General features: G+C 41.3%; 1 protein-coding gene across 2 annotated transcripts in view; it reads left to right on the top strand.

The window, feature by feature from the left end:
- The window catches only part of HPSE2 (heparanase 2 (inactive)), a 2071112-nt gene that overhangs the window by 1799316 nt on the left and 247963 nt on the right, over nt 1-23833 (top strand). For both annotated transcript variants that reach the window (XM_069239663.1, XM_069239662.1), the window contains one exon: nt 18989-19134. In XM_069239663.1, the coding sequence (XP_069095764.1) occupies nt 18989-19134 (146 nt within the window). The remainder of the gene's footprint in view (nt 1-18988; nt 19135-23833) is intronic.

Here is a 23833-nt window from a genome sequence, read left to right as displayed (position 1 = left end):
GTCCCAAACATACACTCTAGTGCAGTGAGACTACAGACAAGTTATGGGTACATCACATCCTGTCATTAGGTGTGAGACTGTCAGCCACACCATCTGCCCTGCCTCTTTAAAAAAAATTAGGTTGAAAGTCCATGGCCGATTGGGGTAAGCCAGATGTTTTTGTTCAATTTGTTTAAACTAGCATAAGGTTAATTACCTTAATGTTTCCCAAATTGTTTGCCAGGGGTTTTGAAATGTTCAGAAACATAATCAAAATTTTGCTGTTACTTTCTCTTCAGGAAAGATCGGGTAGATTTGGGTAGGGGTGATGGCCTTGCCGTGAAGGGCATTAATTTACTACTGAACAAGGACGTAATGTGACACCTGAATATAGCACACCAGGAGGCAATCACAAAAGGTCCACAGTGAATAAATAGTGCTGTGTTAAAAAAGAGTACATAAATGCACTGACAACATAGTGAGGCATGGCCTCTCTTGTGCGTGTCTGTAAAACTGACGTTTGTTCTTGAATTTTTGTCCTGAATTTTGACCCTTTGTACTGAATTTTTGTCCTGAATTTTGACCCTTTGTCCTGAATTTTTTACAGTCCTGTCCAGAATTTGCCTCAATGCCAGGTGGTCACCCTATGAGCAATGGACATTTATGTCACACAATTAGAAGCGAATCAGACAACCCTTAAGTGAATGGCTGTTCTACACACCCCACCTCCAACCATTTCCTTATACTGTGCTTCTGCTGCTCTCTTAATGCGCTACATTGATACCCTTGCACTGTTAGAATGAGTTACCGTTGCTTGTTTCCTCCCCTTTAAACTTGAAATATGCATTGCAGTCATCCTTACAAATATAGCTGATGGCGCATAGACAGTTAAACAATAGGAATAGTGGAAAGATGAAACAGACACAGATAGAAGAGGTGAGAGAAGGTATAGTAACCACAAGATCATCAAAATGTTTGATCTTAGAGAAAAGACTGTTTACGGATTGTTGATAGTCAGCACTAAAATCGACATGTTCATCCTTTGGTTGTGTTTCAAAGTGAGAAAAATAGCTATTGGTATTTCTTACAAATTGCAAGGTAGAGTGATATTTGTAGTGCCTCGTTTATGATTGCTGAGTAAAAGACGCAGGTATTTCAGTGCTAACAGTCTGGTCACCGTGGCACAAACATATTAAGCTCTCAAATGCCTTTAATAGTAATAGCACTTGTTGTTAATAAAGCTATGTATTGTAATCTGTACGTGTGAGTGGCTAAAGCGACAAAGCATTTGTCAGATGTATGAAGTGAGAAGCCCCACGTGGGTTCGAGGTCTGGAGGTTCAAGGTTAAAAAGGCACAGCATTTCTGCAGCTGGGGCTGGCATAGAAGAATCCCGAATGAACTGATCCAGATGGTAGGTTGTCTCCCTTGGCACAGCATGCTGGATTCGCCTGTTTAAACTTCATGTATTATCCTTTCTACTTTTACTTGTTATGTCTTTGTTGCCTTGACAAAACTCTTTCAGTGGGCACAGTGGAGACGTATGACGTGAAAATTGTGTCCTGTAAGGACGGTACTTATGAAAGTGCACAAGTAACTGCATTTAGATCCCCATTTGGTGGTTCTGCTAAATCTAGATTTTATACATAATGCCAGTAATTTGGCGCCTTGTTTCAAAACCGTCAGGCACTGCAGCACGTTAAACAGATCTAGCATTTTCTATTAAAAGTCTTGCCTCAGGAACTACAGACAAGTGGTTGGTCCACAGACCCTAGTCTCCAGATGCGTAAACCAAATACAGACAAATTAATTATTTTTGTTTTCTTTCTTCCTTCCCTTTACTTTCTTTATATTTCTCGTTCCACTTACAACATTTAGTCCACCACATTGAAATCTTCTAAAAACCACGGTTTCGTGTGGACGAGTCAGATGTGATACAATAGAAAGAGCAAAGAAAGTAGACTGCATGTTTTGCCCTAGGCATGACACTGGCAACGCGGATGTTCTCAAAATCTGACTTGGCACACGAAGTTATGGGGATTTCAGAAGTTCAGATTTCCTCTGAATAAAATAAATTTTTAAGAGACATATTTTTATCGCACTTTACCAAACTATATAACAACTAGGATTAATGAGGAGTGTAAAACCCAAGATTTGTGTGTTAAGCCTTTACAGCTAGCTGTTTTTCCTAATAAGTCCATCCAGACCGTTTACAAACTGACAGCCAGTTCTCTTCACGGGTGACCTGGGGTTGGGTAGGGGGTGATATTGGTTACAATAAATTTGAAAGCAGCTTGACAGGCCAAGGCTGTTGCAAATTGTCTCAGTTGGAGACCAGTTTCTTCTCTTTGACTCCCAGCCATGATTAAAGCATTGCATTCTCTGGAGGAGGGCATTATTTGGCAGAATCGGTTAAAACTTGCAGCCCTCTTTAGATGCGAACAGTTAAGGTTGATTTCACTCTGAAAGTTATTATTTGCAACATGTTGTCATTTCCCAAAAGCAAACTTGCCTTCAGTTTTATTGTTACATCTATATGTGTTTGTGAGTCTTGTTGTTATTGATGCAGATAATGTTACTAACTCCAGCTATAAACTCTTTGCTTGAAATTTTGTGCATACGAATGTAGGTGATTTCTTCCTGGGTTGCGATAATGTTCTATGACATTTCTTGCAACATGGTTGTATACACATACACACAAACATATACATCCACAAAACCTCATGTTTGTCAACAAGTATCTGTCATCGTCACACCACCATTTGAACTTCTGTGTAATAGTCTGTCTTTCGCCATCACTGTTGGCCATGTATTTATTATGCTTTGTCTCACGTCTAAATATTTCCCCTGCCCAGTGACGCAACAAGCATGCCACAGAAGGAAAGGCAAGCAAAGACCCTTTCTCCACCCGTTGAGTAATAAAAAACATTTATAATTATTATGCAACGGCGCCTCCTCCATTAGGGTGGAGAGCTTGGCCCCTGCCAGCAGGAGCAGCTGAAAAACCCTTACCAGAAAACAATAATAAACTAAGTTCCATGCCAATCCTGATGCTAGAGCCAGGGGAGACAGAGGAGTGGAGCGGTGTGCGTCGTTCAGGTAAGTGGTTTAAAAAAAGTATATATATATCTATTCCCCCACGTGCCGCCCCGCCACTTCCGCCCCCCCCCCCCCACGAGCTGTGACTGTTATTATGTAGTGGCCACCTCTCACATCTGTAGCTTTTGCACCAACATTGATATCTTTGCATCTTCACAATGGTCAATCTGGTAGTATCCTCATGAAGTAAATGGCAACTGTAAATCTACTCTGGCATTTCTAGTGGAGTTAACATACAGCAGAGAAGCCTTAGAGGAATAAAAAGATTTCGGTGCTGATAGTGGACCACTGTCTATTAAAGAAACCCCAGACCTTGTTTAGGAAAAAGCATGTGACAAATCCAAAGTGCTTTAGAGAGGTAAGGTGTTTGGAAACTGGGAGTCAGTACAAAGAAGACAAATGGCCAGAGATAGGAACATGTGGGTGAAGTGCTAAAATAAATCTGCTGGCATTTTACAAGGTTTGAAGCAATATGTATTGTAAGAAATTGGGTTTTTGTTAGAGAGGGTGTCAGTCCCACGCTGGCAGCAACCACAGTCATTGTCAAGGTGAACCATAAAAGTCACAAAATTAACCTGTGCCTCACCTTCTGGTAGCTTGTCACAAAAACAGTCAGGCTTAACGTAAGAGGCAATGTGTAAAGTATCTATGCAGCACAAACACAGTAGTATAGTGAGAAAACAAGACAAGTAAAAATCCCACACCAAAATAGAAACATAAAGGATATTTTAATTACAAAAATGATACCAGAACAACAAAATCCAATCACTAGAACCAGAGGTATTACATTTTAAAGTTTTTAATGAAAATAGCATCTAAAAGCACAAAGCGCCAGTCACTGTCATCTGGTCACGCCAGACCAGGGGAAGTCGCAAGTTCAGGCCTATTGCAACTGAATATACAGATCAGGTTAGTCCCACTGAAAAGTTACCTTCAAAGTGTGGCACAAAGAGTTCCATTCACCTTGGAGAAGGCTGCAAGGAGGAGGCTTAGCATCTGGGACGGTCGCTACTGTAGCATGAAGGGCAGGTCAGGCATTGCAGACGGTTGTTTCTGTAGCTTCTTGTTGGTGGGCGTCGCAGACTTTTGTTTGTGTAAGGCGAAGTGCAGATCTTGTGTTGTCAGTCATTACTGGTGGTTGCAGTTGACGTGAAGTGTAGAGTTCACTGGAGTTTTTCATTGTCAGTCATCGTGGGTGGAGGAGTTGGTGCAAATGGGCCCATTCACGGTCTTGAGGAGCACAAACTTCAAGATTTTCACATTTTCCTTAAAAGGAGTACACTCTGATGCCAACCAACGGTCCAGGACCTGGAAGGCACCTCTTGGGATTAGGAATTCACTCCAGCAGAGGCCAGCAGCGGGGCTCAGGCAGGCCCAATTGCAGTAGGTCAGCTGGGAAGTTGCAGGGAGGACTGTGAAGCTTGTTGTATCCCTATAACCCACAGAGAAGATTAGCCATCTGACCCTTGGAGTAGCTCTGGGTAGGCCAAGATGAAGGCAAACAGGTCCAATCTTCCCTCTGTGACAGCTTGACAGTCCTACATGCAGCAGGGCAGTCCTTCTTCTATAATGCCCACAGGTTCAGGGGTGTTCTGATTAGTGACTCTGGAGATCCTATATTTATACCTGGTGCCTGCCTTTGTGTAGGGGTGGACTCCTGTCCTACTCCCACATCTGGTTCTAGAAAGTTTGTTTCCTTCCCCTGTCAAGCCTCCAAACTGTTTGGGGGTGACAAAAGGCAAGGCAGGCCTGCTGCCAGGTTTATTCGTGTGTGCAGGAAGAAAAGACCTTTGACGTGTAAGTGGGGCTGGCTACAGCCCCACCCCAGTTATTCTGTCCACACCTAAGCTCCCCCTAGTGTTAATGTTTGGAAGAGATACATAAGCCCCAGCAGCAGAGCCAGTCACAGTCATATGACCTAGGATATTGGCTTCAGGCACAGATGTTTGGGATATGAAAATTTCCACTTTCTAAAAGTAGCATTTTCAAAATTGTAAGTTAACATTCTGACTTTACCATTAACGAGAACTTTAAATCACAATTCATTTGACTATAAACAGCACACCTCTGTCTGCTCCCAATCCAAAGTTATCACTTATTAAATGTATCAAGGTAGCTCAATGTCAGTCAATTTAACAGAAAGGTCTTACAACTGTGAAAACGTTTTTAGGAATTTTTCACTGCCAGGACATTTAAAAAGTAGGTACACGTGTCCTACTTTTTAGATACAACACATCCTGCCCTATGGCCCTTTGGGCCTACTTAGTAGTATGGGATGCCCACCCAGAATTTGATGAGAATCCCCATACCCATTTCTCAGAGATTTTCAATGGCCTGTGGATAATTGGCTGGCCCCCAAAAGGGTGCCCCATGAGTGCAGCATCCGTGGAATCTAAAGAAGAAAAAAGGCTCTGTGGTCTGACTCTTGCCAGAGCAAGTGACACAGCAGGTGTTGCACCAGGGTCTTGGATTCAGTGTTGGGATTGATGGTCTTTCATATTGTACATACTTTAAGTTGGGCAGCTACATTGCAGTGCAGTTTGCCTGGTGTGTTATTATTAATTGAATAATTTCCCTCATTAAAATATGCAATGGTTCACAACTTCAAAAGAGCATTCAAGCAAAGCACTGTAAAACAATTTATGCACCACAAGCAGGGTGTTACTTGAGGAAGTTACAGCTTACTAAAATGGCCAAAATCCCATGTTAGCTGATTGCTGTCAACAAATCCTCTCCAAAATAGAATGCCATAGTCTAGTGGCTTTGCTGTTTTGTAGGATAGTCATGATTTCCATTTGCGTTGAAATTGATGGCTTTTGTTTCTTTAGTGGAAGATAACTAGGAATTGCACAATGGACTATCAGAAATGTTGTTGAAAATGAACCAAATACACTGGAAAATCGTGGACTGATGAATTAAGGAAAATAACCAAAACCAGTCCATAAGCCAGATCCAGTGCTTATGCAAACATGAGGTATGCCTTTTATATGTGTAGGGTGAAGTACAAAAAAAATGCTTTCACAACTGCATCTGCTGCAGCCTTGGAATTTCAGATACGATACATAACAAGCTCCTTTTAAGTAAAAAGTCTCTGAAGTTGAGATTAGAGGCACCTCTTTGTGCATTAATATTACAATAAACTTCTCCGATTTACCAAAGTGCATATTTATCATGTCTATTTTTCGCAATGGAGAATCTTCAAACAACCTCCAGGGAGTTTTTTTGGACCGCTAACACTTAGGTAAACCCATTTGACATTTGTTGGAAATGGCCCTTTCTGCAGGGTTATCCCCAAAGATTTTGCCTTTCTCCTCCGATTTTTCTGACCTTCTCTATGTTGGTCTTTGGACTCTGGGCACTTTACCACTGCTAATCAGTGCTAAATTGCATGTGCTCTCTCCCCTAAAACATGGTATGAATAGCTTACACCTAGTTGGCATGTTTAATTTATCTGTAAGTCCTTTGTAAAATGGTAAACCATATACCCAGATCCTCTAAATTAAATGCTACTAGCGGGCCTGCAGTGCTGATTGCGACACCCACAGAGGTAGCCTCTCAAACCTGTCCCAGGCCTGCCACTGCAGGGCCTGCGTGCACAGTTTACTGCTACCTTGACTTGGTATTTCAAACTACTTGCCAAGGCCTAAACTTCCTTTTTATTACATCTATGCCATTCCTATGGTAAGCCCTAGGTAGCCCATTTGCAGGGTGCTGTGTAAGTAAAATGTAGGGCATGAACCTTTATGTTTCGCATGTCCTACTTGTGAGAAACAGCTTATTTTGTTTTTCACTGCAGTGAGGGCTGCTCCTCTCATAGGTTAGCATTTGGAATTCCCTTATATTCTTTTAAGTGGTAATTCCTGATTAGAAGGGAGTTGAAGCCATGTTTGGTATGTTTGGAATGTTAGTGAGAAATCCTGTTTACTGGTGTAATTGGATTTTACATTACTATTTTAGAAATTGCACTTTTGGAAAGTGGACATTTCTCTGTGCTTATAACTCTATGTGCTTCACAGCCTTACTCCAATCCATGTCTAGGGCTGAGTGACAGCTGGTGCACATGTTCCAGGCAGCCACAACACAGTGGGACGGGGTGTGACAGTGGATCCCTCTGCAATAATCTGCATACTGATAGTCTTCCTGGGCCGGGAGAGGGAGAGGTCATTCACTCCTTATATTTGTAAAGGTTGGGCCCTGCCCTCACTTAAAAGGCTGATTTACCCCCTTCTGATGTCTGGAGCCAGGGTTGGATTGAAAGGGGTTGTTGTACACTTGAAAAGGTTCCTTTGAAGTCACCCCTTACATCAGAGACATTTTTGAGTATAAGTACAGTTATGTAAGTTATGACCCCATGTTTCCAGAGCACTTTTGGAACTGGGACTGAATATCTGTCAGAAGGACTGCTGCGTTGCACAAAGGACCCAGAATAATGAGTACTATTTCAGTAATGGTATACTATGCACAGTATTTTATGAGTTATGTAATTTCGGTCTTGTGATACATGTAAACTACAGAAGCATATTTTTATGTAATCCTGTGTGGAGTCTCTTTTGTGGATTATTTATTGTGTCACTGGTGTGAGTGCAGTGCACACACGCTTAACACATTGCCTCTGATGATAAGCCTTCCTGCTCTGCGCCAAGCTACTAGAGGGTGAGCACAGGTTATCTTTGGTGTGTAACTTACCTATCCTGGCTAGAGTTGTGGGTTTTGCCTGGCTTAGTTGAATACCCTAGCCAACCAGAAACCCAATTTCTAACATTCCACAAGAGCTATCCTTTGTCCTTATAAGTTAGGACCTGTTGCCTTTATTTGCATAATAGGAGAGAATGAATGGGGCAGGTGTTGCAAACAACCTACAATTCAATCCTGGCATCAAAGGGTCACAGGTTCCATCAGAGCTATGGAATCACAGAAGAGTGAATGACCTAGAGGAATAGTGCACCCACATGTGCTTATGAATGCTGGATTGTCTTTGGTAGAGCAATAGAATTCAACACAAATTCCCTGTGTATTTCTTCATCCTAACCCAGGGACCTGTTCTTTCGACAATCATAAAAATGAAAAGCTGCTATTGGTAAGAAGATTACTTCGTGTAGGAGCTACACAAGGTGTCGATCTTCTGCCACAGAAAACATGATGCTTTCTATCTCATCAATACTTAGAAGACAGTATTCTTTTTTTTACCATTGTTTTTTGGGTTGAAGTCAGATTATAGAGATCAAATACTGCCCTCTAATTTTTCAGCTTCCATGGCATGTTGCTAGTTTTCAGAGTCTGTAAAGCCCAATTTAATTGTGTTATGGCTCGCAACTGAGCATGTCCATGTTGCAAAAGATTTAAATCTTTTTTCAGAAGATGCAAGGCAGAGGACATTAAAGTGCTGGATGTGGTTTTCATAATTTCTATATCTGCTTGTCCAGTTCTTTCTGTGGCTTCTTTCTCTGAATGTACCTGTTCCTATTTAATACTGGCAAGTAATAATGTGGATTCAAATAATTTATTTTTTCACTGGATGGGAACCCAGTAGAAAGTCATTAATATCCATGTCTTTATAAATTTTGGACAAATGTACCTTCACATCAGTTGAGATGGAATGTGTTAGCTGTTGCAGGCATAATGCACCCGCACTCTAGGTGATTGGGAGTTTAAATGTTATACCTGAGGTGTGATCTACTTGATAAGGGGCCAGGCGTTTTGGAAATGAATCTTTTCATGCACATATTAGTGTCTATGGACCATAAGGTCATGTCATCTGAATTAAATGCAATTCAATTATATCAGTAAAAATTCCCTTCCACCTCCAACTTGAAACCTCTGTTGAATTACCTTTTGGAATGGATGGTGTTTTTAAGTCTTTAGTGAAGGCAAGCTCATGCAAGTTATCTGCTGAATAGTTTTGTTTGAAACATAATTTCTCTATATAGCCATCAAGCTTCAAATAAAGCCTCTGTACCTTTAAGTTGCCAACATTTAGTACCCTAAATGTTTATCTCACTATCATTTTCTTTCCAAAGCTCATAACTTTGGACAGCAAGTGTTTCAATGAATAATGTGATTATTAAGGAGATTTTATTTGTGTTTCTCTGGCTTTAGAGAATTTATAAAGCAGATGGGTCTGTCCTGTCATCTCTATATAACTAATGCATTTCTTTCTGGAAACTATTGGGATTATGTATGGGTGGGCCCGCAATGCTCTCCCTGTGTGTAATTATATAATTCACATGGACTTCTATTTCTGGGGATGAATTTATGACTATAATAAGGAAAACAAAATCCTTCTTGGTGGTTTTTAGCATTCAAATAAGGATCTTTAATATCCAGTGTAATGTAGGGGGACAGATCATTAATGTCTCAAGAGTCTGAAAAAGAAATAGGGGGTATAACGTCATCAAATTGACATTTGTATCATATCAGCAATCCCATAACTTGGTAGAGGGCCTTTTCCCAAACCATACCATATAGCACAGCATACTCAGTGATGTTCACAGCTTGATGCACGTAACATGTTCTGGGAGAAGAAGAATGCAGATGAAATTCCTGAACCACAGTAAATACCACAGTCCTATCAGGAATAGAGTCCCATTTATGAAGAGAAAAATTGTGATCAGTATCATTATCCAAATTAGAAGAAAACAAATGACAGTAGCAATCCACATGTACAATCATGATAGAGAAAGTTATCTGTCATGTAACTAATAGAAAATGGTAATCCATCTGCAGTGATGATGAACTGTAGAATGGTTTGTTATGTCTCTTTTTTCAAAATCTGCATCAGCATCATTCTCCTACAGCGCCATTTCAATTGATGTAGGGTCAGTTGGGGCTCATAGTAAATCATATTAGTAGTGTCAACTCTGGAGATTGTTGGCATAACAAAATCTAGCTCCTCCGTGGAAGCTGGTACTTGGTGTCAAGCTGGAGGCAGGCTCTAATGTCCTTGGAATGGTTCTCAGGGTTTCATCATGGCTATGCTCTTCCTGAGATACTTGTTGTGGAGTAGGGAGAAGAGGATGGGCTGTTTCACTCCTGAGGCATCTTGATATCAGGAGGGCTATGCGGAACATAATCCACCACAAAGTATTTTTTATTGTGATTGATAGACATATTCCTTTTGTTCTTTCAGCCAGGCAAAGGCTGAAAGATTAAACTTCTAGTGCTTCTATTCCAAGAACTTGAAAGGGTGTTCAATAGGATGGCTTGAGAATTTATCAGGAATGTTTTCTTGAACTAAATCTCTCACTGTAGTGAGCTCCCTGTCAACATCTTTAGTAATCCTTTTACCGGTGACAGACTCACAGTGCTTCACGTTTAAAGGGTTATTTCTGACTCCTTGAATACTCTGCAACAAATTCAAATGCACTGTTCATTTTAGAGATGTGGATTCTGACACCTTTCAAGAAACTTCAAGATTAGAGACATAATTGGTATTCCAAATAGTACCTTGTATAGAGTATGACCATATAATACTCCTCTAGATAAATTACGAAGTGCATCTCTTGACAGATTATGCGGACAACTTATTTTTGTATCCAATACCCCTGTGGTCTAGGCTTGTTAGAGTGTACTATCAGCACGTTCTACAATTCTACTACTTTCAAGATGGGATGGGCACAAATATAGCAGTCGTACTCCTAGAGCAGAGATAGCATCCATGAACATCTTAGCATTGAACAATGGACCATTGTCTGAATTAAAGGTATGAACTGCTCCCATGTCAACTAGGCACTAAAAGTCTTTTATGACCACTCAAGTAGTGGCAGACCTTTGTGGCTAAACCAATTAGAAGCTGGGACATGAATCAACAGCAACCAACATATATTTATATCAGTTTAGACTCAAAATTGGCCCAGCGTGGTCAATGAAATGATCACAGTCCATCAGGCTGAGAGAGTTAAAGGGGTCTGTGCTGGTCTTTCAACAATAGAGTGTTTTATCTGTTGGCAAATACTGCATTCTACATGTATTTGTTTTGTTTGCTTTGTTAAATATGGCCACCAGTATCTTTGCTATACCACATATACAATAACACTTATACTAGCATGTGTGAACACTATCCCTTCTTGAGCTGCCCTCATTAAATATAATCTGGCTATTTCATCAAGAATATTTCGATCTTCTATTCAGTAATGGAACCATCGGAACATTATCTTGAGTGAGGATGTAGGAGTATTTGGAAGCAAATCTTTCTGAACTCTTTTCTCCTTTTTACATGCATCATATTGCTACCTGTAAGAAATAGGGTTACTGGTTGAGTAGGTTTCACTCCCGACTCAAGCAGGAACCATAGTCCTAGTCAGGGTGAAGTCACAATCAAACCCTAAATGTGTTCAATCCTTGGGTGTCGTGGCACAGATCAGTCAGGTTTCACTCAGATACAATGTGTAAAGTATTTGTGCACCACTTCAAACAGTAATAATGTGAAAAAACAACACAAGAAGGATCCCACACCAAATTAGAAACATAGAATATTTTTAATAAACAAAGCAAGAGCAGAACAACAACAATCCAATCACTAGAACCAGAGGATATGCAGTTTTAAAGGTTTCAGTAAAAATAGCACCAAAAAGTGCAAAGCGCCAACTGTGGCTATCTGGTTCGCGCTGAACCAAGACAAAGGGCCTTATGACCTTAACAGAGGGGTTTCCTCCTTCACAAATGTGAAGGATATTCCGTCTGCTGTATTAGGATCCCATTATATTCCATAGAGGTTGTGATAATGCCTAAAGTCACAAGTTCGGGCCGACTGTGATGGAGCGTGGACCAGCTTCAGGGACCTAGTTCGACCTGCTGAACAAGAGTATCCTAAATCCTGGTTGCAGAGTGCTGCGAGGCCCACGATAAAGATGTGTCACGCAGCCAAGGCTATGCGAAGGGCAGGGGGGAAATGCTTTGCACATCATCAGTTCCGGTGAGCTGAGAGGCTGCGATGCAAGGTCTTGTTTTGTCAAGGAGGCCAACAACGAGGGAAACGTACAATGCGAATTACTGCATTGAGGATGCGCTGCACATCAACTGGTTGCAAAGAGACTGCAGGGCTTGCAATGTGAATTCCTGTGTCATCATCAAGGGTGTTGTTCATGAGGGGCTTGCAATGCGAGTGGCAGTTCCGATGAGAATGCAGGCTGCAAGGCTGATGCAGAGCCTTGCAGAAGAAGTATCATCCCAGCTGAGGTGATGCATCGGTTCTGCTCAGGGTTGTGTCATGCAGCAGAGCAGATGCTTTGGTTCTGCTGGGTCCACAGATGGGCCGGATCAGTATCTGTAGGCCCACTTCCTTAGAACCATCTCAAATTGGATGCATCCAAAACTGAAATAATCACCTGTGGCATTTGGAAAAATTATGACCCCATCTCTACCTGGCCTGACGATCTGGGACCAACTCCTAAAGTATCCAAGAAATTAGGAAACATTGGTATTACCATGGCTCTAAGTTATCAGTGAATACACAAGTGGATAAGTTAGCAAGATCCATATTAATTACTGTGAAAACTTTATGTTGCATCTTCCCCCTCTAGGATTTACACAAGGTCCATGCTACTACCTCTCGTGTACCGTCTAAACTGGATTATGCCAATAGCCTTTATCATGGATCACCTCTGTCAACTGTGAAATGACTACAACAAATTCAGCAAACAAAACTCTGCTGCCAGACTACTTCTATATAAAGGCTACTCCTGTATATATCCACAAACCTACATCTTCCCTGTCTTAAGGGCCCTACATTGGTTACCAGTTGCCAGACGTTCTCTTTCAAACAGCTTTATATCACTCACAAAGAAATACAGGGAACAGGACCACTTTTCATCAGAAAGAACATAGCTAAATACATACATCAGTATCAAAGAAACGTCCACTCCAGATTGGTACCCTACATCAAAATCCTAGCATACAAGGAAAAAAATGGGTGGAACATCTTTCTCTGTTCCAGCAGCCAAACTCTGGAATTCATTACTTCCAAACTTTAGATCCACAGATAACCATCTTATCTTCAGACGATTACTCTAGAGCTGGCTCTTGCCCTACATGACAACGATATTCAAAATATGAATGTACAGCTATAAAATTCACAAGATACCAATGGTGCACATATGTGTGTTTGTAAACATGTATGCTTTGATTATATGTATGCATTCAGAAGCCTACATATCTATATTTTTTAAACTCTAACTTCTCTAAAACTACTGAACGGCTTTACACTAAATCACAAAAAGCGTGACGAAGATCTAGTTTTCTGCAAAATTTTGTATAATTCCATTCAGTGGTTCTGGCTGTAGTCATGTTCACAATTCAGTGGTTTGGGAAATCCCATTGACAAAATAGGGAAAAAGTGTTTTCGGCCCCCACTTCATGGATCACCACAAAGCTTTCAAGACAACAGCTGAACAGACCAAAGTATACATTTTGAAACTTTTGTGATGATTCAAGAAGGGGTTCCAAAGTTATCAGCAAAAAATAACGCTCTGTCTATGGTAAAAACAGTCCTAACTATAGTGACTGCCACTCAGTTTGACATATATATATATATATATATATATATATATATATATATATATACCAACAAAACCGGCTTTCCTTCAAAGCCATAAAGAGGCACTCTCCTTTTTTTTTTTTTGCTGGCATTTGAGAAAGGCATTTAGCTGAAACGCGTCATGCTGGGGAAATGAACTTAGCTGCAACCTGGAGAGTGCCCCTTTATGGCTTTGAAGGAAAGCCGGTTTTGTTGGTATGTTTTACGTGTATGCCACTTGCACGGAGGAGGCACCCATCGTTAAGTGTTCGGCATTTTCAGTGGCATTTGGAGAAACTCATAATAACAAAATGCCAGAACTGCCGTAGCCCTGAAATATTGAAATACTTGCTGATTTTACAGGACATGACTACATGGATTGGCACTAGTCTCGAGACTGCTGCCTTCAGGTATGGAAATGATATGGGCATGAGACGGAGATGAACAGGATTAACTAATTTGTTTCATGAAAAGACATTTGCATATTTCCACAACAACATTGAGTTTTCATGCTGAAAGCGCGCCGATTACAATGACAGTATGAATATGCCCAGAATCACTACTGCAACTGGGACTTTTAAACTATAAACAACACATGTTAAAATGGCAGCGCTCTGAGCAGAGTGATTTATGGATGAATTGAAGTCCTTTCTCACTGATGACTAATATCGAAACTAACAATGAAGGGAAACTATTTAAACAGCCAAATACGAGTGTCTTTTTATTTTGCTGGCATTTGAGAAAGGCATTTAGCTGCAACGCGTCATGCTGGGAAACTGAACTTAGCTGCAACCTGGAGAGTGCCCCTTTATGGCTTTGAAGGAAAGCCGGTTTTGTTGGTATGTTTTACGTGTATGCCACTTGCACGGAGGAGGCACCCATCGTTAAGTGTTCGGCATTTTCAGTGGCATTTGGAGAAACATATATATATATACATATATATATACATAGATGTGTGTGTATATATATATATATATTTGACTTAAAAAAACAAAGGTTACAGGGATGTTATACTTAGGTTCTGAATTTACTCACACAAAACCAGAGGCATTTAGCAGTTACAGTAAGAGTTATTTCAAGTAACTATACCTTGAGGCCTAAGGTAACTATAACTCATGCCCCCACGCAGCCCCCATCCCTTGCCTTAAGGCCCCTGCAGTCCCAGCCTGCTCCCCACCTTCAACGGGAGCCAGCATTGCTGTCACAGACTGGGAGATTTTAAACATGCAGCTGTCTCTTTGTGGAGCGATTGTTTCCTCTGTGTCCATGCCTCATCTCTGCAGGCAGGGAAACAGACGAAACTTCTGCTTCCAGCAAGGGAGAGCTGGTTGACAGCTCTCACTTGCTGTAACTGGAGTGTATCCTCTGACTTGGAGAGAGCTGTCAAAGTTCTGGCCAAGTCACAGCACAGAGCTGTGTCCTGGGGGTGAGAACCTCAGGATATAACAGGAGCTGGCCCTGGGGTGTGGCGGTCTCCAGGGCCATCTATGGCTCCACAAGGGGGGGGCACTTGGGGAAGTGGCAGCCCCTAGGTCATAAATAAGCCCTGGCAGGGGGCCCCATGCACCCTCCTCCTTTTTTTTTTTTTACATGCCCACGGGACCTGGCCCACCCAAGGGTTTTGTTAAAACAAGCGAGTGAGACCGCACTTTTGTTAAACAATTTTTCTTACAGAGGATTTGCTACCCCATCGCAATTTTACAGCAAAATATTTTTTTTAAGTGTTTTTTTGCCCTCGGGGAGGTCTCTTTGGGAATCCAGCATGAGAGCTAAGGGGTCAGGGTGTCCTTATCCTGGCCCTTTTTCTTATTTTTTATCTTTTTTTCCGGGATTCGGCGGAAGATGGCAGATCAAGGTGGTTTACAGAGCCTTCGCGTCCATATATATAAATAAATAGTTTTTTCTTTAACAGTTCAAAATCCTAAACGGATTTACACCAAATAACAAAAAGGCCACTATTTCTGTTCAAAATCCCTATGGCAATTAACATGGCGAAAAAAAAAACATGTTTTGAGACCCCCCATTTTTTCTTGCTTCTGGCTTGATGTATCACCCTAAAACTTTTCAGACAGCAGCTGACATGAGTGTCATATTTTTGGAAAATTTCATACAGATTCGTCAACTAGCGGCAAAGATATAGGCAAGTAAAAAAAAGCCTACTGGCGGTATATATGTGTGTACATATAGATATATAGATAATACTGGCGGATGCGAATAGGTAGTTATAGTTAGGACCTAGTTTCCTTAGGAAAAGCACTTTTGTGTTCTGCTAATAAATGTGGCTCTGTTTGAAGAACCTTCATGAAATTTTCAAAACTAATATGCCTATCAATACAGCTTCTGTCTGGAATGTTCCGGGGTGACTTTCAAGCAGAGGCCGAGAAAAAGGGGGAATCCCAAAACCCATTTTCCCCATGCAATTTCCCACAGGGATTCTAGCATGACTGCAGTCCGAACCGTTGAACGGTACACCAAATTTGGCAGAAAGCTAGAGCTTGGGCCAAAAATATCTCTTTTTGTAATTTGGTGTAAATCCGTTCAGTAGGTTTTAAGTAATTTAAAAAAATGTATATCTATCTGTATGTGCATTACTAATTACCCCACATATTCAATCACCCATTACATGTTCTATGACATCATTGATAACACCACTGCAACATTTTCTGTAAAATAATTTATGAGAAAACTGTGCATGGTGGGGCACAAGTTATAGTTACCTTAAGGCAAAAGATATAGTTACTTGCGATAACTGTAACTACTTCGGCCGTGTGTGGCGGCAGCTGGCCACAGGGCCTGGGGCCAACTCTTTATAAGTACCCAACCTTGCTTCATGCACAGCCTTCTCCTGTGCATGTTAGAGGTTACCCACAGGGGCTGGCCTGCAGCCAGTCCCTGCTGCCAACCCCCCAACCCGATGCTGTGCACAGCCCTTTGCGCATGCACTGCAGAAGTTGTGCGTGACCTCTATGGGTGTGAGAGGCTCCATCTGGGGGTAAGAGAGGCTGTCAGTGTCTTTCTGGGTGTGAGACTGAAGCGTTTTAGTGGGTGCATCACTATGTGCAGGGGTCCGTGGGTGGGTGCATCAGGGGGTTACTGGAGCTGGGAGTGGGTGTGTGACAGTCTGAGTGAGTGTGTGAGTGGGTGCTTAACTATTTGAGTGGGTCTGAGTGGGTGTGTGAGGGCCTGACTGGGGCTCTGAGTGTGTGCACAAGGGCCTTAGTGGCTCTGTGAGAGGGTGCATGAATGTCTGAGAGGGTCTGTGAGTGGTTGTGTGATTGCCTGAATTGGACCGTGAGTGGGTGCAAACTGTCTGAGAGGGTCTGTGAGTGGGAGAATTGATTGAAAGAGAGACAGAGAGAGCAAAAAAAAGTGTGAAGGAGATAGTTTTTAGTTTTTGATGTCTGTTATACTTAGAAAGAGTTATTTATTTCCAATTTAAAATCACAAATGTTTTTTTTAAATATAATAATTTGTTTTTATTAACAAACAAAAATTGAAATGAGTCCAGCAGGACTCAAACCCCTAAAGCTTAGTGTGAAGGTCTGCAACTTTTACACTGAGCCATGGTTTGTTTGTTTTTAAATATTTTTTTTTAGCCCTTCATGGGCCATCTGGGACCTGAGGGAGCCCTTAAGGGCTCCACAGAGGTCCCTCCTCATTTATTCATTTATTTAATTTGTTTTTAACCAAAATGCCCTTTACAGGCTATTTAGGACCCCAATGTTTCTCCTTATTTCTGTTTTATTATTATTATTTTTTTAAACAAAATGACCTCTTTACAGGCTACATGACACTGCAGGGGAAGCCTTAAGGCCATTGGTTCAGCAAGCACGGAGATGCTTTGACAGCAGCTCCATGCTTGCTGAAGCATTTCATCTCTGTCCCCTGCACGCATACAGGAAACACAGATGAAAGCTCTGCTGTTTGACTGCAGGACCTGCTTTAAAGGTCCCGCTGTCAAACAGCAGAGTGTTTGCTGTGTCCTGGGGTGGGCACCCTGGGACGTAGCAGGAGCCGGCCCTGAGGGGTGGCGTTCCCCATGGCCATCAGATGCTCCAAGAGGGGGACCACGCAGTCCCACTCCAATGAGAGTAGCCCCAGGGGGTGGTGGGCGCTGAGGTGGTCACTTTCTCTTTTTTTACACCTTGCCCCCGTGGTCCCTGGGTTCCCCAAATGTATTTAATAGAAACGTCTTTATTGCTCCCTTTTTCTCGGCCCCGCTTGACGGATCACCCCAAAACTTTCCATGTGCAACAAGAATCATAGGAACACTTCTTTCAGAAACTTTTTGGAAGATTCATCAAACGGTGCCAAAGATATAGGCAAGTCAAAAAATGCTTTTCCTATGAAAACATGGTCCTAACTATTACTATCTACTTGGCAACCGCCAGTAGGTAATGTACATATTTATAAATATATAAAACCAAACAATGTCCAGAATGCGGAAGCTGTAACACAGCGGTCCCGGCTGTGTCTCAAAAAACCCACAAATGCGCAAAATTTCTCCTTACGTTCAAGGAAATCTCGGACACCTCCAATGTGCTGTAAATTGATACAAATTTATTAGAAAAAAATGGATCTCCCCGCTGAAGCATTTTGGCCATAAAAGGAGAAATTTTGCACATTATTTGGTTATTTATTTTGAAAGTGCTGAGGCAATTGCAACTGTGGACAGTCATTTCTTCCGTCTCATATATGAGGAATCCATTTTTGTTACTCATTTCTGCTCAGTTCCGCTAGGCGAGGAGTCTTCACTTTTGTACAAACGCCTCACCTCTGGGGTTACTCCTGTCTATCTGGGCTTCAGGAATTTCCACAAAGATTAGTTCCACTTAAAAATGTAACATTTTACCAGTACATACTAGATTTAAAGTGCCCTCTCTCACATACATTTCATTTGTTTTAAAGCATTGGTAAAGGCTGACGTTTTGAATCCACTCAGCTATCCACATAAAATACAAATCGGTTCTTTGCAGCAATCATGTTGCCCTTCTGCGCTAGTTTATGGTAAGTAAAAATTGCCACTAGACAAAAGTCTGATCTCTCTCTATCAGGAACATTTATCACAAGTGTTATCTTGACATTTTTATTGCTGCCTGAAAGCTGGAAGCGGAAGGAACTGTACAGCAGGTGCTTTAAAATCTTAAGGTATTGCTAAACACAGCAACTCCCGAACGCTGAGGCCATTGCCCCTTTCACCCCCTTCCAGATCAGTGCCCAGTGCCGCTGCACCTGTTACACTGCCCCAAAGCCGTCCCTGCATAACATTGTTTTAAAATAAAGGAACAAAAAAATCATTATGTCATTAAAAGTAAAACATGCTCACTACGCTTGTTTTTACATAAAGGTTTAATTGTAGTTTATTATTTTAATTTTTATTACATCTTAACTTTCTTTTTAGGATTATTGGTTGTCTCTGCTTTACAAAAAGCTTGTTGGTCCTAAGGTGTTAGCCGTTCATGTAGCAGGGATCCAGAGGAAACCACGGCCTGGAAGAGTGATTCGAGATAAACTCAGGATTTATGCCCACTGTACAAACAATCACAAGTAAGTCGTTGGGAATTTGGTTTGCAAATCAGTATTTCTGAGTTTTACATCTACATAACTCTAAGAACTACTCAATGCATTTGGTACTGGGAAGAATCACCTTCAAACGCGTTTTTTTCGATTTTTCTTTTTTTGCTTCTCTTGCAATAATGTTCTAGTGCACATGATTGATATTCGAAAATGGCAATGTGTGTTGCTCCCTGAACTAGCTGTCAGCACTATTCTTGAAACACTATGCATTAAACGGATTTATGTGAGAGCTGATAAAGTAGAAGTAATGAATGACACAGACCTTTGCAGGAAGGTGATGGGGCTCAGCAGTCATTATGGTAAAAACATTTCTGGTTTAGGGTTTTGAGAAACAGAGCAAAGAAATAAACAGGAGAGAAAATCTGCGGGAGTGGCAGACTGTGTCACAGTCTGATGGCAGAATATAAGGAACATTTCTAAACTGGTGAAGTACATTAAACATTGAACAGAGAAAAATGTGGATGATGGAAAGATTCCTAGGGCCAGATGTACATAAAAATATGTTTGCAGTTTCCTAATGGTGATTCTTTGCGATTCGCAACAATTAGGATATCACAAGCAGCGATGTACTGATGTGTCTCAGACATATGTAGAGATTCCCAGTGGGGCGCAAATAGACAAACCTCATCAATATTCATGAGGTAGGTTAGAATTTGCAACCTATTGGGAATGGCCAAAATCACTGGGATGGTGGCCTGCTGGGGTGAGCAGACCACCATCTCTGTAATTGCTTGTTAATTAAAGCAGTTTATTCTTAAATGCAGCCTATTTTCCAGGATGCGTTTCAAAAATTAAAGTGAAAAGTTTTATTTTTATTTTTCAAGAGTATTCTGGGATATTGAGACCCCTGCCTGCTTCTAAAAAGTGTTTGCACCCACATTCACAAAGGGAAAGGGGTCCCTTGGCAACCCCTTCCCATTTGAAAATGGGTTACCACCAACTTGAAGTTGGTGGTAAACTCTGAATGTTTTGTATTCGCATTTAGGTCTCAAAACATTCTTGCACCCTCCCGCAGGTCGCTATTAGGAAGGGACACCCTCAACATGCCCCTTCCTAATACAGAATCGTAACCCCATTTTGCGATGCAGTAATGTTACCGAATCGCAAAATAGAGTTTGTACATACAAAAGGCTTTTTTGCAGTCGTAAAAGGCACTACTCTGCGACCGCTGCAAACATCTGGCCCCAAGTTTCCAGGGAGGAAATATGACTTTTTGATTTGAAGGTTGGTGAAACAATGCTGGCAAGCACTTGACTTTTGAAAAATTATTTTCAAGTTGACTGTAGAGTAAGTGGGGAGTCATGGGCGACTTTTGATAAGGATAAGATGCCACTTCCTTTTTACTTTACATCAATTATTTGCCATGTCTGCTTGGGGCATTTTACGCTCTCTATAGAGTTATCTATTGAAATAGTAACTACTGTGAAGCAGTGATTCTTAACTTTTTGACATCCATGGGACCCCACCTGATCATTACTGGAATCTGGGAACCTCAATTTTTCAATATTGGAATCTGAGAACCCTCTCTGAGTCAATACTGAAAGCATGGGACACCAGCCTAAGCAATATGATGATTTCAGCTGCAAAGCTATACACAAAAATACAGGCAAATGCATTAATCAGATAAATACACAAATACTGAAATATTTTTAATTCACAAACAAATATTAGAAAAAATGATTTTATTTGGAATGTTGGAGTTTTTCTAAATTAAACAGATTCTGCTCAATGCCCATATTATATTCTCTGTGATGCACTTGCAAAGCTCCCAAGATTACATCTGATGATACCAACCCAATTTTTAGCCTCCAGTTTCGAATTCCTTCAAAATTACAGAAGGTTTTAAAATTTGCAGCTTTACATTTTGCTTCTTTACTTACATGCACTTTATTAATCTGTCTAGATTATTAGTTTTCTAAGCAGTCGCAGTCCCCCCAGGTGCGCACGAACCACAGGTTAAGAACCGTTGTTGTAGAGGAGACATTGCAAGGCTTGTTCACTAAACAGCCCGGTTTGGCAACTGCTCTAACTTCTTTATGGATTGCATTTCTAGGTAACATAGTTTGTCATTTCTGCTTAAGGAAAAAGTAAAAATCACACATTTACATTTTGGTACCTTAATAATACTGCTGTGTGTTGATGAGTTGACTGAAGAAAATGCAGGTTACGTTTCAGGAATTATATCCAGGAATTATATCAGTTGTTTAGACTCAGGAGGTTGGTTTCTGTCTTGCGACATTTTAATTTTGGCCAATACATGCACATATAAACTTCCAAGTTCCTAATGCATAGCATGTATTACAAATGGAGCACGTTGAGCTGTCATCAAAACGATAGTATTTCAAGTGAGAGAACTTTGGGGACTTTTGGAGAACACCCTATGAGGCCACGGTAAATTTGAAAAGGAGTTTTTCCGTTTTATCACTTGCAGGCTGAAAATGAACATGTCAAGAAACTGACCTAAGACCCCGGTTACAGTGACCATAATGTGATTGAGAATAATACTGTGCATTACTGTGTCAAAGATGTCTTACAGGTCTGAAGGTAGAAAGTGAGACCGTATAAGCAAAATATGTGCGGCAAGACTAGGAAATTAATTTGTGTGCCAAAGATTCAAAATATAGGTATAGAGCAGGTACTATTTAAGGTAGGCGAAATGTGACTCTTTCAAGGTATTTGCATAGCTCAGCAGGTCCTTAATAGCACAGTAGTTGGAGAAAATGTTGAAACCTAGAGATGGTTAAGTTGTGGAAGGAGGATACAGTATATGAGGGCATATTGAAATAGGTCCGAGGAAAGGGAGAAACGGATGAGGAATGACATATATGTATCCCCTTTCCTTGGTAAGAGATAACCTTGTTAAGTGCCTTCTAGTATTCTTGTTATAAAAAGAAGGGCTAATTGTGGTCCTCATTAAATAAAATGTAATGTCTATCAGACTAATTTGGAATAATCTCTGGAATTTCATGTTATGATTGTTAGACCAAATGCCTGAGATTACACCCGAACGCCACATCGCTTAATTAATACTTTGTTCAGGAAAAAATATTTTCATGAAAGCACAAGAAGGACGTAACTGAACAGAACACAAGCAGCATGTGTTCCCATCATGCACGATTTTGTGCTATGTATTTAGCAAACCTTGTGCCAAATATAGACGTAATGACATGTTTTGCACTAAAAAATTGTGTAAAATGCTGAATAAGGCATTTATTTAATTATGTGTAATTTCACATATTTGTTTGGCTATTTCTGCAAAGGACCATTAATGGCCCTGTTATCTAACTATACCAAAGGTGTCAGGAGCACTTTCCTCAGGAGCAGTACCCTCGATTGCCCACCTTCTGGCAGCACTGACTCTGCGACTATATTAGTTATCAGAATTTTGGATAGGCCAGATGACCAGAAGGGATTTTTGGGAGGAGACTGCAGGGCGTGAGATCTGTGACAATATTCAAGACTATGAAATCAGATGTCATATATTAAATGGCTTGATATACTTTCAACAGATATGATTGTATGAACCTACTCTCACCTGTTGGATTTTTGATGAATGAACCAAATCTGTAGTTTGTTGGATTACTTTCCAATACCGGGTAATTTCGGATTATTGAGGGAATTTGGTTTCTATTCTTCCCAAGAAAATACAGTCTTATATTCATGTAACTTAAAAGTTCATGAACTGAATGAACGTTTAAACATATTATGCAGGATTCCTTAAAATAGCACTTAGGCCCTCATTAAATCCTGTTTACCACCATGCTGACGGCCCCCAATTTACTGCAGCGGTGGCAGATATCTGTTCACCATATTATGACACACACACACACCAATCCGACAGAATTCAGCCACAGACACAAATCCGCCAGACCAAAGGTCAGTGATAAAGTGGTGGTATCTAAACCCACACTGTTACGCCAACAGAACAACGCCCACCACATTATGACCCACAAATCACCACGGCGGACATTCAACGGCAGTAAACCATTGACGGTACATACCGCTGCGCTCACAATGGACACGCATATACAAAACAACACCACATTGGACAATTCAAACAACACACACCTGACACCCATACACACACCACACCCACACACCCACACCACTATAAAACACACACCCACATTACCCACAACCCTTTATGAATACAAATCATTGCCACCTAACTGACACCAAAACCACTGACACAACTACATACACACACACCACATACATCCATACATCACTCATGCACTCCACTTCACACACCCCAACACACTACCCAACACACCCTCACCAACACACATCACATAACACCCATGGCACCACAAAGGCACCCCCATTTCATTGAGGAGTTAAGGGTCATGGTGGAGGATATTGTCAGGGTAGAGCCACAGCTATTTGGAGCACAGGTGCAGCAGATAGCAATAGCCAGGTAGATGGAGCTATGGCGGAGAATAGTTGACAGAGTCAACGCCGTGGGACAGCACCCCAGAACAAGGGACGACATTAGGAAGAGGTTGAATGACCTACGGCGGAAGGTACGTTCCATATCAGCAAGTCGCCAGCTCGCGATCCAGAGGACTGGCGGTGGACTCCCATCTCCTCCCCCACAACTCACAGCATGGGAGGAGCAAGTCTTGGCAATACTGCATCCTGAGGGCCTGGCCGGAGTCGGAGGAGGACT

The sequence above is a fragment of the Pleurodeles waltl genome, chromosome 6 (genome assembly GCF_031143425.1).
Source record: "Pleurodeles waltl isolate 20211129_DDA chromosome 6, aPleWal1.hap1.20221129, whole genome shotgun sequence".
NCBI lineage: Eukaryota > Metazoa > Chordata > Amphibia > Caudata > Salamandridae > Pleurodeles > Pleurodeles waltl.
The sequence above is the reverse complement of the archived record's forward strand: the minus strand, read 5'-3'. Positions and strand labels throughout refer to the sequence as shown.